The sequence below is a fragment of the Nilaparvata lugens genome, chromosome 11, assembly GCF_014356525.2.
Source record: "Nilaparvata lugens isolate BPH chromosome 11, ASM1435652v1, whole genome shotgun sequence".
Classification (NCBI taxonomy): Eukaryota; Metazoa; Arthropoda; class Insecta; order Hemiptera; family Delphacidae; genus Nilaparvata; species Nilaparvata lugens.
Genome location: NC_052514.1, coordinates 44,004,606 through 44,021,752, shown reverse-complemented (window position 1 = coordinate 44,021,752; position 17,147 = coordinate 44,004,606). Strand labels below are relative to the sequence as shown.

The 17,147-nt window shown below is 33.8% G+C and overlaps 2 protein-coding genes across 5 annotated transcripts in view; one reads left to right on the top strand and one right to left on the bottom strand.

Annotated features, from left to right (window-relative positions):
• LOC120353712 (DNA-directed RNA polymerase II subunit Rpb4-like) overlaps positions 1-5,597 on the top strand; it is a 53,843-nt gene extending 48,246 nt beyond the window's left edge. Inside the window, exon 4 of the mRNA XM_039438513.1 lies at positions 5,407-5,597. The gene's annotated coding sequence lies outside the window, so the exon portion shown is untranslated. The remainder of the gene's footprint in view (positions 1-5,406) is intronic.
• LOC111055375 overlaps positions 1-17,147 on the bottom strand; it is a 31,329-nt gene that overhangs the window by 7,427 nt on the left and 6,755 nt on the right. For 2 of the 4 annotated variants that reach the window (XM_039438502.1, XM_039438505.1), the window contains exons 5-7: positions 13,593-13,652; positions 9,306-9,440; positions 485-523 (exon numbers count right to left, since the gene is read on the bottom strand). In XM_039438502.1, coding sequence (XP_039294436.1) covers positions 485-523; positions 9,306-9,440; positions 13,593-13,652 — 234 coding nt within the window. The remainder of the gene's footprint in view (positions 1-484; positions 524-9,305; positions 9,441-13,592; positions 13,653-17,147) is intronic. The other 2 variants (XM_039438503.1, XM_039438504.1) reach the window with 2 other exon arrangements.

Genomic DNA, 17,147 nt, shown 5'->3' with positions numbered 1-17,147 from the left:
ATAGGCTATGCTAAATAAATATGACTACAGGTAATAATAATTTATGACTAAAAATATGCTTCTATCCTGTATCACAGAAATCAATTATATTGTAATAAACTTTTGAAGCAAGGAAGCTGTATAATTCTTATCATTTTAAATATTCTCATGTAAGATACGAACTGCAGCTCGATTAGTATATAGGTTATTATAAAGATTTGCACCAATTTAATAAGAAACACACAAATATAAACAAATATGAACTATAAACTATAGTGAGATTCTCTGTATAAAGTCGGTGGTAATGATAGGAACGCGTTGTTGCCGTTCTTCCGTTTCCACAGACCTCTATAGTGCAAAGCTGTGATCCAAGTAATAATCCTGGTATTTATATTTCACGTAAAACGAGCTGTAACTATGCTAAACAATTTTTTCATGAACTTGAAAATGTTTGAACCACACAAATTAGGAGAATGAATTTTATATACAGATTTGTTTGACTTACTAGATTTAATATTTCACGCAAGCAGCAGTAAAGGAAACACTGAAAAATTAAAATACGAATTAAAAGTATATCCGTCAATATAAATAGGGTACAATTTGTAGTGTGATTAAATAGATTAAATAGTGTGCTATTCTCCACTATTTTTTTAGACATATTTAGACACATTTAGACATATTGAACACAAAACATAAATGATAGTGAGATTAGTAAATATAGTTATAAAATCAGTGTAAATATGATAGAACGCAAGTAGCAAATTTTCTGTCGCCAGCGCCTTAGTGAATATACAGCTATGTGATTCAAGTTGATCCGGCATCTACTAGAATATTAATAATTAATGATTCTTGTTAATGAGATGAATTTTATCTCAAATATATTTCACTTGTTGAAGCAAATACTATCTGTGCTGTATGGGATTTTAATTTTTTAACTTGAGTTCTGTTTAGATGAATCGTTTTATGAATCGATGTTTGAAGTTTTTAATAAAATATCATCTATCAAGAATCCAATTGATTCGAAGGGTCTCAGTGCCGCGCACAGATTACCATCAAGGGGAAAGGATCAGATCTATAATGTTTATACTTTAATATGATTATGTGGAGTACTCGTTAATAAAAGACTGTTAGACACTTGATTCTTTATTGACTTATTACTTTTAACTCACAAAAAGACTTTACAAAACTAGACCGCCCGACTGGCTTAATACAAAGACTTCACTCCATTGCTTTTCTGACGTCATGAGCAGGATGCCCAACACTACACTGCTCCCCCCTTTAATTGACAAGACTTCAAAACTTTCAAGACTAAGACATTTTAAATAATACATGTTTATAAGACTGAAACTTCACATAAGTTTCAGGCTTTAAGCCTGTTGTTCCTTTCCCAATCATTCATAGTTGAGATTGAGAATGATATTGTACCTATCAATGTATAAATGAATAAAAGACAATTTCCAATAAAGACGTTATCGTAAATACTAGACTATACTCATGACAGACATTCATATACTCATAATAATTGATTATATGACAAACAAAACGACATACTTGAGACATAACCGATAGTACAGTTTTTTTTATTGATATACCGACCAAATTGACTGACTAGCTTGATTGACTTTCAACTAGACAAGACATATTAACTTATAACATAACATATCAATATTAAACAATAAAAATACATTACAACATTTTCGGTTGAGCAACAAATCCATAATTACCAGAAATTCGAATCAGAGTATCTATTTGGCCTTCTGATCACTCTTTGTGACCTCCTGACTTGACCATCATTATCCACTCTATTATTATCATTGTTATCTACCGCATTCCTTTCCTCATTATTCACACTATTTCTTTCTCCCCTTACACCCGTTTCAAGATCAATACTTGGCACTGTTGCCGCTAATGCTTTGCTCAACTTAGCATTCTCATAAAACTCCCTGAGTTGATTGACATGAACTTTGAAAACTACATTATTAGCTAGCTTGACCAAATACACAAAATTACTTATCCTCTCAACAACTCTACCTAGTTCATAGTTGACACCATAACTATCATTTTTCTTATTACAATTAATCCATACAATTTGATCTCTATGATATTTTGGGACCGGTTTCTTGAACACATTATTTTTAATATTCTGATTTTCAATACTCCGACTTTCGACCAAATCATCTTTGAAAGTAACAGTCTTTTTCAAATTTGTCAGTGGTACTTTTGTTTCAAAATTCAATATGACAGACATTGGTGATTTACCCGTAACAGAAGAAGGAGTACTTCTATACGCAAATAAACAATCAAACAGCAAATCATGTGGGCTTATTCGCATTTTCTTTTTAATCTTGTCCAGATTAAACTTGGACAATAGAATTTTGAAGGTTTGCACACTACGCTCTGCCAGACCATTTGATTGCGGCGAATACGGAGGTGAATAAATCAATTTAATTCCCTTCCGTTGACAAAAATCTTTCATTTCATGTGAACTAAAAGTTGGTCCATTATCACAGACCAAAGTACGTGGAAATGAAAATCTAGAAAACATTTCAGCTAATTTTGACAATACCGAGCGGTAATCACTTCTGTCTTTCAAAAGAAAACATTATATCCATTTAGAATAGGAATCACAACATATCAAGTACTTATTAGTTTGAAAATCAAATAAATCAATGTGTACTCTTTCCCATGGACTCTTGGCAGACGGCCAAGGTTGACGGTATTGATTGTTTGACCTGTTTCTAGTTGACTGACAAATTTCGCAAGACTGAACTGTATGATAAATATCCAAACGACAAAATACAGTACAACCGGTAAAATTATTGAAAATATCATCAGGAACCGGCATTGGATGTTGATCTACTTTTAAATATTTATTCAGTGTTACCTTAAAATCAGCGCACATACGGATTTTTCCATTCGGTTTAGGGACTATTACCATGGGACTGGCCCAATCAGATGTTTTCACTTTATTAATTATTCCCTTTGACTCCGATCTATCCAATTCATTACCAATTTCGTCCCGCAGTGCATATGGTACAGTGTAAGATCTGTGAAAAATAGGCTGGACGTTGTCGTCCTTCAAATTCAGACTAACCTTAAATTTCGATATGGGTTTTTCATTATCTTTGTTTGAAAACACTCTTGGATATGACTTGGCTAGCGTTTCCACAGTTTCATTTTTTGCAATAGACAAACAAAAATTATCATTTTCATTAGACTTTGGCAAAATGTTCTTTGCCCAATTGGGTGCAATTACCGACAACCAATCTCTACCTAATATAGCTTGACATGAAATTTGATCGATTACAACAGCAGATAGCTTAGTATATACATCATTGTAAACAACTTCTACCTTGCATGAACCAAGGACGTGTAGCAGATTATTATTAACACCCCTTATAGCTCCGAAATAAGGCACTAATTGTGACAACAACTGGAGCTCTTTTGCAATAGCTGAGCTTAAAATAGTAATTGAACTCCCGGTATCCACTAGAAAACGCACTGATTTGCCATTAATGACAATATTCACAAATAATGAATCACACTGACCTGATTGTGATGAATTGACTGACACATTGACAGTGGATTTGACATAATTTACTCTTTGCTGGTCACAACATTCTGCCGTGTGACCTGTACGTTGACACTTAAAACACATCCACTTATTAGCTGGACACTTATCAGGAGAATGCCTGGAGAAACAGTGACGGCATCTTTTTCTCAGTCCCTTTTCTGACTGTTGAGAAGGCGACGGCGAGCGACCCCTGGAGACCAATGGACCCGCTCGACCCGGAGATGAACCCCTCTGCGACATGGATGACGACTGACCAGAAACCGACCAGGAACGTGAAGGAGACCCCGACCTTGGTGACGAATCCCATCGGGACCGGTACGATGACGGACGTGACGGCGACCGCTCAGGATAACCCTGCCGTGGTGACGAACCTTGCCTGGACTGGCGAGACAAGGAACGTGAAGACGTAGACGATACCATGAGAGTCTCTGTAGCATCACCAGCCAAGACCAAAGTGGACTTCTCAACCAATTCCATTTCTAATACTAGACGACAAGCAGTATCAAATTTCATGTCATCTGGCTCAGACAAAAGCCGACTCACCATTGACGTTTGTAGTAGGCCAGACACCAGTCTATCACGTAAAGCCTGGTCACGAAAGCTTCCAAATTTACAGGGAGATATCGCTGAAATATAGTCGTGTAGCGACTCGCCTGCAAGCTGCTTCCGAGAATGAAATTTATATCGTTCTGGTATTACTTAACACACTGGTTTATATCGGTTTGTCAAAGCCTGTACGCACTGTTCATATGTGGCTGTTGCGATTTCGACGGGAGGCAATGCTGTTTTCAACTCCGCATAGACAGACGGAGGAAGATTGACACAAAAGTGACCTTTTTTTACCTCATCCTTGAAACCTTCGATGCTAAAATATAGTTCGAGACGCTCCAAAAAGGATTCAAAGTCCTCCACACTGTGTTCGAAAACTGGAGGTTTGGACATGTTGACACGAGACACGTAAGTGAGGTTAGATTATAGTCTAAACATAGTCTATGATTTCAAACACACGCGAAGAAATTTGACCAAGTCCGGAAAACATAGTGCAAAACACGATAACCGAAATCGAGACAAACATAGTTCAAACACGAATACAAAACACCGAACGAAAAAACGTAACTACGACACAGTCCACGAATAAAGGCGCCAGAGTACATAACCACAAAACAGGAACACGCGACGCACAACTTCACCATTATCTCGTCGCCAATTAATATAATGTTTATACTTTAATATGATTATTTGGAGTACTCGTTAATAAAAGACTGTTAGACACTTGATTCTTTATTGACTTATTACTTTTAACTCACAAAAAGACTTTACAAAACTAGACCGCCCGACTGGCTTAATACAAAGACTCCACTCCATTGCTTTTCTGACGTCATGAGCAGGATGCCCAACACTACAAAATCATGAATGGATCTAATGCCTATGAATGAGAAATCCAGTTCAGAGCAAATCAAATTATAATTTAAAAAAAAATGATTCAAAAATTTCAGTTTACAACAGAACAAATTTAATAATCATACATGGATCGAACATAGATTGAACATGATTGAGGTTACTAATATGTTTGTTCTGTTCATCAAAATAGATTCCAAAAGCTTTCACAAAAACTCAGAAATTATTGTTTCAAATCAAGATCAAAATATATAACTTATAGATTGAGCATATACTTATCTACTATCGTTTACAGGTTTCAAAACAGGCATATGGCTTTCAACATTAAACAAGAAATTCAACACAAAATGAAAAGAAAAATTGAAATCTACATTTCACTTATGTTCAATAACATCAATGAACTTCACAAAAACATTTAGATCACAAATAACACATCTTAAATTTCAATTATTTAGGAAAATTTCAACAGAAGCCAACACTCCTAACATAAGCCAGCCATTAAAAGGTTTGAGAGAAACGCCTGGCAGAAGTAACTGGAATAAGTGCCTAGAGCTTCCAAGCATAAATACATCATCAATTTCCAATTAGCAAAGAACACATGTCTACAAGCATTATATCTACTGTTTTCAATAAAACTATTTTTAAAGCTATTTTAAATTTAATTAACCTTTATGTTGTTTAGAATTATCTGTTAATTCAGAAATAGAACTTTGTTACAGTGATACAGTGGGATGTTCAACACTAGTATATATGATAAGTTTGAAAATTTCATGATAGGCTAAAGTAATTATATGTAAGATGGAGGAAGAAGAAGGACGAGATGAATATAGAAAAGATGGAGATGGACAAGATAATGTAAATAAATGACAAAGGAAAGATGAAAAGGGGTTATTTGATTATTCTTGAACAAGCTTTAACTAGACTCTCATTGGCCTACAAAGAGATTTTTTGTAAAAATATTCCCCAATTGAATAATATATAGAATCGATATCAATAGAATACAATTCAATAAGTTACTTAATAGAAATTGAACACATCCATAACGATTTTATCTCACCTTCAAATAAATGATTCTTAATGCCACACTTATACTCGTCTTCAGAAGGAATGTAAATTACTTCAGGCATGACTAACTGTAAAAAAAGGCTTCTGTTAGAAAAGTCTTGAACCTATCTTGAGATTATCACAGCATATTGGTTGAATTGCAATAACTGATTTTATTAAATTATTTCAATAATCAACTTGTTAATTATTTAAATAGAGATAATATATGAAGGATTCTAATTGTTTGAGATAAATATCAATTTATAATTTAGTACAATATTCCATAGAAAATTCAAGTATACTTTTCAAAAGCTCTGTAAAAAAAAATAAAAGATACCTATATAATATAAAAATAATATATAAATGATTCTAATAGTTTGAATTTTTTCTATTGGCTAATACTATAGCCATCTAGTCTAAAGACTAATAAGCTAATTTTTTCTATCCTAAAGTACTATGTAATATTATATTTTTTCTCGATTAAAATCGAATCTTCAATTCAATATTCAAAATGACACTTGATAGCAAATATCGATATGCAGACTTAACTTTTAACCGGGAATTTATCAGATGCATTTGTGTTGAACATCCTACTGTGGCACAGTTCTATTTCTGAATAAACAACATAAAGGTTAAATAACTTTAAAAATGAAGTTTTATTGAGTATAATAAATTAAATTTGTGGAGTTGTATTTTTTTGTGAGGTTGGCATTGATGAGGTTTGTCCTTTGAGAAAGCAAGTACGGGGAGCTCTCAGAAAAAATGGCTGCTGGCTGAAATAGAATCGTTTTTGTCCTGTTGAAAATTTTCTGTTTAAGTGAAGTTTAAAATGTTTTATTTGAGATCTGAATAATTTTATCATTTTCTAAATGTGTGTTGAATGTATCATATAATTTTGAAGTCTGTAAGACTGTCCTGTTGAAAATTTTCTATTTAAGTGAAGTTTAAAATGTTTTATTTGAGATCTGAATAATTTTATCATTTTCTAAATGTGTGTTGAATGTATCATATAATTTTGAAGTCTGTAGTCAAACAAATGAATTCAAATATGCATAGATAAGTATTTTAGCTTGTAAGATTCTATGTTTAAGTGTCATAATGGTTTTGTTCAGTAAATTTTGTTGTAAATTGCACAAGTATTATGAAAATTATAAGTTGATTTGCTCTGAACTGAATCTCTTATTCATAAGCATTAGATCCATTCATGATATATCAAGATATTAGCTTATTTGGAACCGATGACTTTCCTTAGATGATAGGTGAAAGCTATTCAACCTATTAGGATAAATTGGTAGCACGCCAACTACTTGAAAAATTGAACAGTGAATTTCTCATTAGAAACTCTTACTGCTATATTGTTTAATTAATCATGTACCATAAGGGCCGTTTGCACTGTGAATTCAATTATCTGCTGGCTTAGACTCAAAATGAATCACATTATAACAAATGAAACTTGATATAGATTTAATCCAGTTTAAGATGAAATTTAGTTTAAACTGGCACTGTGCAAATGGCACTTATTGAGCTTACTTTTTTTGAGCTCATTTCCTTCCGTAAAAAGTCAAAAGAGATCAGATTTCTTCGAATTATGTAGTACAGGGTTGCAAAAATCTTTATTTTTATCAGAATTGATAAATATTCAGTTATTTATCAATAAGAGACTTTTGGTTAGAATATTTAAAGAATTGTTGTATTCCAATCTAATAGTTATTTGAAACAGATAGGAAATGATATGGAGAACTAAACAACCATCCATATTCAACTCTCTCATGTAGGTAGCCTATGTATTTGCTTGCGAAATGTACAAAAATGCATTGAAAACTCAATGAAAAACTTGAGAAAAGAAATCCTCTAAAAAAACGCTTGAAGAACGCAATAGCGCCTATAGGGCGTATTTTTGGCGTGATTCTGCATTCCTCTCATGACAAAATTTCTAGACCTTAGTTGAACTTCTGTTACAAATCTGGACTTGATCTGCCAGTCAGTTCTTGAGAAGGTGTATAAAACGTAGAAAACACTCAAAAACCGCAGAACTAGGGCGTTATTCCAAGACACTCCCAAAGAACATTTTTATACCTCAGCTGAATCTGTGTACCAAATTTGAACATTTTCTCTCAATTAGTTCTTGCAAAATGTGAGAAAACGCAGAAAAAACGCTGGGGGACGCTGAGAAAACGCTGTAGAACCGCCTATCTTGGGCATATCTTTGGCGTAATTCTGAGTACTCTTATTAATAATGAATTTCTAGACACAAACTGAACTTCTGTACACAGTATTTTAACATGATCTGTCAATTAGTTTTTGAAGAGGCCAATGCAGGAAAAACGCTCAAAAACCGCCGATCTTAAGCGGAACTTAGGCGTCTTAACTTTAGGCAAATGGCAAAACTCAACTTCCAATATAACATTTCTATACCTCAGCTGAGCATTACCAAGTTTGAACATTTTTTGTCAATTACTTTTTGAAAAAGCTGAGAAAATGCAGAAAAACGCTGGAAAACGCAGATTTTGGGCGTATCTTTGGATTTTTTTCAAATCCGTTCTTAGTGCGCCTCTAGATGGCCAACTGAACAAAGTTAGTTCTGATCGATGATTATGAGTGAATGAATCAGTGCCATTCGCTTTTTATAAATAGTAATTATTATATTTATATGTGCTGTATATTGAAAACATTTAGAAATAAATTCTCTTATGCTGACTGTAAATTGATGAAAAAAATTAAAATTATTCCATCAATTTTTTTTAAGTTGTGCATCTGTTTAGATAGGAGTTCTGTATTATTGTTGAATAAAATAAATTTTCCATTTATAGATACCGTATACTATATCGCTTCACGTTTGGCCGGACTATAATTTGGAAATAAAACTAGAAAAATTATACACTGTAGTGAAATCCACGTTGTAATGGCAGTGGAGAAATATAGAACAATGTTGCCGATTCTCTGCCTTGCCACTGTCTTCTATAGATGAAAGCTGATAACGGTATATCTGACGTAGCCTACTGTTTTAAATATCAATTATATTTTATCTGTAAAGAAAATACGGTACTTTTCAGTGATTGAAAAATAATGAATTTATATAATTAAGATCAAATATTTCGTTAATTCATTTTATTTCTACATTGTTTCCACGATTCCGGAGGTGGAAAAGGACAGCGCTATCTGCTTTGTCTAATGGTAGACAAGGATAGCAACACCAATGTTAATCAAATACTGCTGCCATTATGATGTGGACCTCACTATAGACCACAGCAGGGTTGTTATCAGATGTTTCCTCATGGAGAACAACATCAATATTACATGAGTTACCTACCCTTTTTCTTATGTTAGCTGTTTTCCTTGCGTGTTCAACTACAGTGGGCGGCAAAACAGTAGTATTGCTGCTGATTCCCTCTTCCTCAGAGTCTTGTGCTTCATCATCCTTCGGTTCCTTCTGTTGTTGTGGACTCTGAAACCAGGAAACACAAGCATAGAGGAAAGATAGCTCAGGAGATATCTCATAGTATAGCACTTTTATGTTCCAATTTTCAATGCTAACTCAATCCGATATAGTCCTAGTAGTGTCTTTCGTGAAGTTGTGACGATGGTAATCTCTCATAAGGTGCGTACAGATATACGCGCCGCGAACATGAGCAATTCACTTTTAATCAGCTGACTATATCTGTATTTTTACAGAAACGGTATAAGATATAGATATAAAAAGCTTGGCATCAGCTGATTAAAAGTGAATTGCTCATATTCGCGGCGCGTAAATCTGTACGCACCTTTACACTCTCACTCGAGCGCAGCGAAACTGCGAGGTCTTAGCTTCGACTCAATCGGCTTTTGTCTGTTTGTTTGTTTGTACCGCAGGTACAGTCGCAGTTATTGTCCGATTTGGATGAAATTTGTTATACAAGTTCTTTGAAACAAGGCGCAGAAACGTATATTAAATTATTTTCGATAAGACCTCCGGTTTTTTTGTAATTTAAAAAACCGCAGACCAACCTCCATCCAGAAAGTAACTTTTTCATATCTAGCACCGATATCTTTCAAATAAAAAAAAATCAAAATCATTTATTCTTCAAAAAACAAATTTACAGTATAAAATACAACACTTTCACAAAACTTGTCTAACCTAATCCTTATAATTATGACAATTTACAAGACACATTGAGAAGAAAAAATCCCTGCAAAGGTTTAACCTGAGCGCAGAAGATACAGCGATTGTTATTCTTTTAAAGATGAAAGATCCTTGGATTCACAATAAGTAAAGAGTGAATCGTGCCCACAATAAATTTAAGTAAAAAAATTGGCTCTCACTTTTTAGAATAGAAATTGTGCCGCTCTAAAATGTGCTGTATTGAATGAATCGTTGGAATGATGAAGGAATGCTATCGATAGAGGACAAGAGTTGTCAGCGGTGAACCTTGAGAACCTCTGAGCCGCTCCAAATCATACTATATTTATTTATTGAAGAAAACATCTCACTTGATTGCATCATTTCTTCCCTTTTCAACACGAATTTTCCCTGTTTCATAGATGAATAGTTTCTAGACCTACGGAATCGGCCGGAGGAATCACAGCTTAGTTAGTTAGCTCTTGTTTTCTTTTAGTATGAGATCGGAAACCGACTTGTGAGCATTAACATTCTGCATAGGCATAACAAGCCGTCATAACATTGAATCCACTTTTCATGAAAAACATCATTAGCAACCTTCTGTCATTGTCACCAACAATTAACTCATCTTATTTAGAATTATTTTCCGTCTCACTGTCGTCTGTGAGACGATTCATCGTCTAAATTGCCCACTGCATATTCCATTTTTCTGTCAGTTGACCGATTTCTTATAATTAATTGTTAGAAAAGTTATAAAGGACGATATAAAGGTACCTCCTTGAGAGACATTTATAAGTCCGGTGTCCCTGGAAACAATGTCTCTAGCACTTTCAATGGGGAAATTAATAGATGACATGGATACATCTTCACAATATACTGTACTTCGGCCCTTCTCATTAGTTAGAAAGTTGTAGGCTATTCATGAGCGAGGGCTACTGTTCGCAGAACTACTAGTATAGAAAATAGTCAATAGTAATCGGCTTGAGTTAACAGAAAATCGGTTTGAAATTTGGAACATGAACAATCTATAACACGGGATATCTTCTTATGCTATCTTTTCTCTATGACACAAGTTAACTCTAGAGAATACTTATCATGCGTTTAATTCACGCTTTGAATTAAAACATTTTATTCAAACATTGAATAAAAACCCCTCCAAACCAACCCTTATAGCCAGTTGTCTGGTAGTGCTTCAAGGACTTAAGCTGCGTTTACACCAACGTTAATAACAGAGAATGTTAGTAACTTAATCCTTATAGATTCTATTAGATTGAACATAACTCATACACATGATGAACATATGTGTTTGCCAAGTTCCGTTCAATCTAATAGAATCTATGAGGCTTAAGTTATTTACATTTTTTAACAGTTTTTAACATTTTGTTGGTAACTTTAGTGTAAACCCAGCTTTATTCATACTGAAATCTGCATTGAATGAGTAGCCAAATATCTTTTCCATTGGAATCTAAAACTGAAGTGCAGCAATGCCACACTGATTCTTAGTTATCTTGTAACTATTTCCGTAACTATGGTAATTTCATGCTCTGTATATAATGTAAAAAATGGTAAAAATAAATTGATTTGATTTTTGATGAACGGGAATCTTCAGTAATTGAGGAGCTGGGTAGAAAAACGACCCGAGGCCACTCGTGTCGTTTTTCCGCAACACGCTTCATTATATCCGCCATTAAATTCTGAACAGATTGGTACATAAAATGTTGTTGTATCTTGAAAAATGATTGAGTTGTGAAAATATTTTGTTTGTGTGGCAAACCTGAAATTATTCAGCTGAGAAGCTGTGAGCCAGCAGCCAGTGAAATCCTTATTTTGTTTTCTTACAAAAGAATAAGCTGATTGATTGATTGATTGAGTACGGTACTTTATTTATGTAGATTACAGTATATACTGGCTTATACACTTATATACAATAGCTTACAATACAGCAAAATTATAGATGAATTTACATGATATAGACTAAGAAAATAATTATTGAACTGTACCTATATGATATGAAAAAAGTAATTTGGAATAACTATACAAGATTATATTGTAATGCATCTACATAAATTGGCGGAGCTTTGGACATATCAATGTCCATTCTTCGGAAAGAATATTAAAAATATCCTCCCAACTAACTCTCTACCAAATGAATGGTATAAGAAGATCATTAATACATCCAAGGGAACCAATAATTATCCTCTAGATGATGGAAATAATGAAGAAGACGTTCCTGAAGAAGAATCCGATGCTGAAAACATTGGGGTGTATGAATTTCCCGAAAATCAGAACAGTACCATGTAACATTCCAGAGTCTTGATTATGGGAAGAAACTGTTCAAGAAGAAAATATCATCTTCAATTGTTCACTTCCAAATGACATTTTTTAGATCTTTATTACCTACTTGTTAATTATCCAATATCATGAGCAATATATTATCATTATCACTACTCTTGATACGGGTTTTTCATCATTTTATTGAACCTCTGAACATGTAACAACCAGGGTTATGGAAAAACGACCTGAGACAACACACCTTATATCAATTAATATCAGTTAGCCTTGGATTACTGGCTAATTATGAATAATAGCATTGAAAATAGTATAAAAAGATCAATAAAGTTCAAATACTTGCAAGAATATTGCATTCTGATGAAATAATGAAGATGTGTACTAAATATTTCAAACTCAATTTACACAAAACTTGATTACTTGACTCAGGTCGTTTTTCCACCCAACTCCTCAATTCATAATTTCCCTTGAGGCCTTGAGGGTCACCGGTAGACCTAAACCTGGGTTTACTTGTAGCTAAGTTAGCATTTATTATAATGTGTTACATTATTCCATTTTCCTACAGTTACGTTGAAAAGTGGCCATTGCTGCACTGATTACAGAACGCAAAGAATCACTTTTCCGCTCTAGTGCGGGAAAAATTTTTCTGCACTTCAGATTTGCAACATGGCAACGCAAAATACTTAGTAGGTTATATGGAGCAACAGTGCAGCAAAATCAAAATGAAGTTGGTAACAGTGACTGCTGTGGCTGCTATAGTGAGCAGAGGTGCAACCAAGCACAACGCGCTAATTATTAGTATTAGATATTATAACCAAGGACAACATTTTTATTCAATTTGACAATAAATTAAGGTTTTATCAATAATAAAATTACACAGAAAAACATTTGATGCATTTCAGGCAATTTTACCCATAATTACCCACTTTTCATATTCAATGGTAACTGTAGGAGAAACTTAATGTGAAATACGTGCGCAAAGTTCCTCTGCTGCACTCAACAAACTATTCCGCCCTCGCCTACGGCTCGGGCGTAAACGTTTCTTTCGGTGCAGCAAATTGTCACTTTGCGCACTAGTTGCACAAATAACTATTTTAAACGAACAGCTGATTAATCTCCGTTCAAACTTATACTGTACTGTCAAAATATAGGCCAGACCTATACCTATGTAATGAAGAATGTGTGATAAATTCTATTCCCAATAGAACTTACTTTATAGTGTATTTGCTTGGAAACATCGTACACCATTTCATTTAATAGATCATCATTGTTCTGTAATAGAAGAAATGCAAATTATAATTGTTGAATCACTATATTATACTTCCGAACTATGTTGTGAATAATTTGAACATAGCTAATAAGTTTACAACAAACAGATAAAATATAGCACAAGAATTTGTAACAGCTGTGCCTAGTTGAAAGTTGTGTGTATATTTTTGGCTTCAAAATTTTCTGAAATAACTTAATTTATTCAAAGTGCGGTAATATTAAGTGCAAAATTTGACTATAATTTGGTATTTTAATCATTCTAAATTCAAAATTTCTAGCTAATATATATTCTTGGACAGAACTTTGAACTTTAAATTTTCTCAGTAAAAACATAACCTATTTTTTTGGACATTTCATTATTTATAAAAATTTGGGAACAGAATAGTTTTGGGCTATGCCTGTTGTTCTATCCCGATCATATTCATATGATTTGTATATTATATCAACGAATAAATAAATAAATAAATAAGAAGATATCACATGGTATAGGGCGTTTATGTTCCCATTTTCAATGTTAACTCAAGCCGATTAGTCTCAGTATCGTAGTTCTTTTTTGTGTGACGCTGGTAGCCTCTCTTAGTGTGCCTTTCTTATACACTGTTACCCCAACAAAATAGTAATAATAGAGAGTATTCGACAGTAATCGGCTTCAGTTAGCAAGAAATCGGCTTCAAATTCTAACAAAACTACCTTTTCCTACAGATACCCTGAAAAGTGACCATTTGTGCACTGATTGCAGGCTGCAAAGAATCACTTTTCCGCACTAGTGCGCAGAGTGAGTACTTTGCGTACTCCAGATTTGCAGCATGACAACGCAAAATAGTTAGTAGGTTATATGGAGCACCAGTGCAGCAAAATCAAAATGAAGTTGGTAACAGTGACTGCTGTGGCTGCTATAGTGAGCAGAGGTGCAACGAAGCACAACACGCTAATTATTAAGTAGATATTATAACCAAGGACAACGACAGCACAGTGCCACCACAGCACACACCACACAGCTGCCCCCCGCCATTCAAACACACATACATTATTCAGGCAATTTTACCCATAATTACCCACTTTTCATATTCAATGGTAACTGTAGGAAAAAATTTAATGTGAAATACGTGCGCAAAGTTCGTTTGCTGCACTCAAGAAACCATTCCAAGAAACCAAACCTCGCCCATGGCTCGGGCGTAAACGTTTCTTTCGATGCAGCAAACTGTCACTTTGCGCACTAGTTGCACAAATAACTATTACCATGGGATAATTTCTTATGCTATCTTTTCTCTATCCTACAATATAGAAGTCATGTTTCTATATTGTAAAAGGTGATTGTAGCAGGTACCTAGATATCCCATATGAATGAAAAAAACTTGATATTGGCTTGAAATTCTTCTGCTCAATATTCAGGTGGGCAGTTTACTAGAGATTCATAATAATGTAATAACCAAAACTTGTATCTAAATTAGTGGAGGAGAAAATTATTATGGGAGAATGTATCCTCGGAATTACTCATAAATTCATTTTCAAGTATAATTCTAAAATAGATCACCCCAAAGATTTCAACCTTATGCGCTGATTTATTATCAAAAAGTAAACAATTTCAACAAAAAAGTTCTTATTTGAAAATGTGTTCCATCTTAGTAACATCAATTTAAGTCGACGAAGACAGATATGGACCTCGGAAAAAATGCAATAAGTAGTAGCCCATCAAACGCCCGGTTGCACAAAAAGCCAGTTAAATTCTATCCGTGATTAATTTCACGAGAACCAATCACAGAAAACGTTTTTGATGAGACGGCTTCTCTGATTGCTTCTCGTGGAATTAATCACGATTAAAATGTAACCGGCTTTTGTGCAACTGGGAGTGTTTTTCAAACAAGACCTTGATTAACTGATCAAGAGCCAACTCACTGTAGCTTGTATGACGCATGGAGTTGAATAATAATATTGCCTCTATACTCAGCTAATGAACGTGATAAAACTTTTTGTGTAGTTGAGAAGTTGATATTGTGGTAATTATTCATATTGAATGAAAAAGACTAAGAAATTGTCAAAAAAACACTGATTTATTGATAATTAGAAAGACCGGTTTCGGTTATTACACCATTGTCAATCTCTGATAAACTAAAACTAAATACAAGAGCAGCAGAATTTATACTAGTAGGCGAGTACTGCTATTGGTCGAGGGCATGAACGCCTGCCATTGGCCTAGCTAGACAGTCTCCTCCCCCTCAACGGTGTTTATTATCAATAAACCAGTGGTTTTTTAACAATTTCTTAGTATTTTCCATTCAATGTGATAAAACACACTTACTGGTACACGTTGGAAATTTGGTAATTGAATCGCTTAGCCAATTATGTCGATAATCAATTCCACGACTAACTTCCAACTCTCAAAAATAATATTCAAAAATACATGGATCATATCATGTATGACAATTATATAGTTATTTGAAAAATGTCACCAGTATAATGTTCACAAAAGCCTGGTGCACAACTTTAATTGGGTGTTTCTCTATTTACAGTATAATATTTATTCATTAACATCCTTCCTTCTTATCTTATTTATTTATACAATATGACAATTAATATTTAGCGCAATCCTTGGTACTCACATGTACCAAGGATCATAGAGACATGTAAAGGGAGCCATTATATAGAGTGTTTCAGAAGTAGTGTCGAACATTATAGGGTATTGTTTCTGGATGATAGGAGACTGCAAATGTTGTATTTGAAGTGTTCAAACCTCAGCGGTTATCCTTATAGCTGCCATTTTTTTCACATAGGAATTTTTATCTCAAGAACGAAATGTTGTATTGCTCTAGAATTTGGCATGAATATTTCTGCTATAAAGACTCAACTTTAAAAAATAGAATATAAAATTTTCGATGTAAATTTTCAAAATGTCAGCCATTTTAAATTTTTGATTGCAAATTTCACGTAAACCGTTCACTACAGAAAATTCACAAGAGACAAAATAGTTAGTAAATTTTATCAAGATTCAAGAATACCTTATTTATTAAGACTGATCGAAGAATAACAGAGAAATTAATTCTTTTCGTACTGCATGCATGACCACTTTTCACCATTATTTAAACATCAATTCCAATATTGTATTTAAGATGATGCTCCATATGACCATCCAACTGATTTATGATGTTTTTCAGATGATCTTGTTTGTTCATGGTCATGCATGCAGTACGAAATTAATCCATTTTAATTTTTTTGATTTCACGAGAACCGTTCACTTTACAGAAAATTCACAAGAGACGAAAAAGGTAGCAAATTCTATCAAGATTTCAAGGATACCTACTTATTCATTAAGACTGGTCGAAGAATAGCAAAGAAATTAATTCTTTTCGTACTGCATGACCACTTGTCACCATTTAAACATCGATATTAAATTTTCAATTCCAAAATTGTATTTAAGATGAAGCTTTGAAACTCAGCATGGCTCCATATGGCCATCCAGCTCATTTTACAATGTTTTTCAGATGATCTTGTTTCTTCATA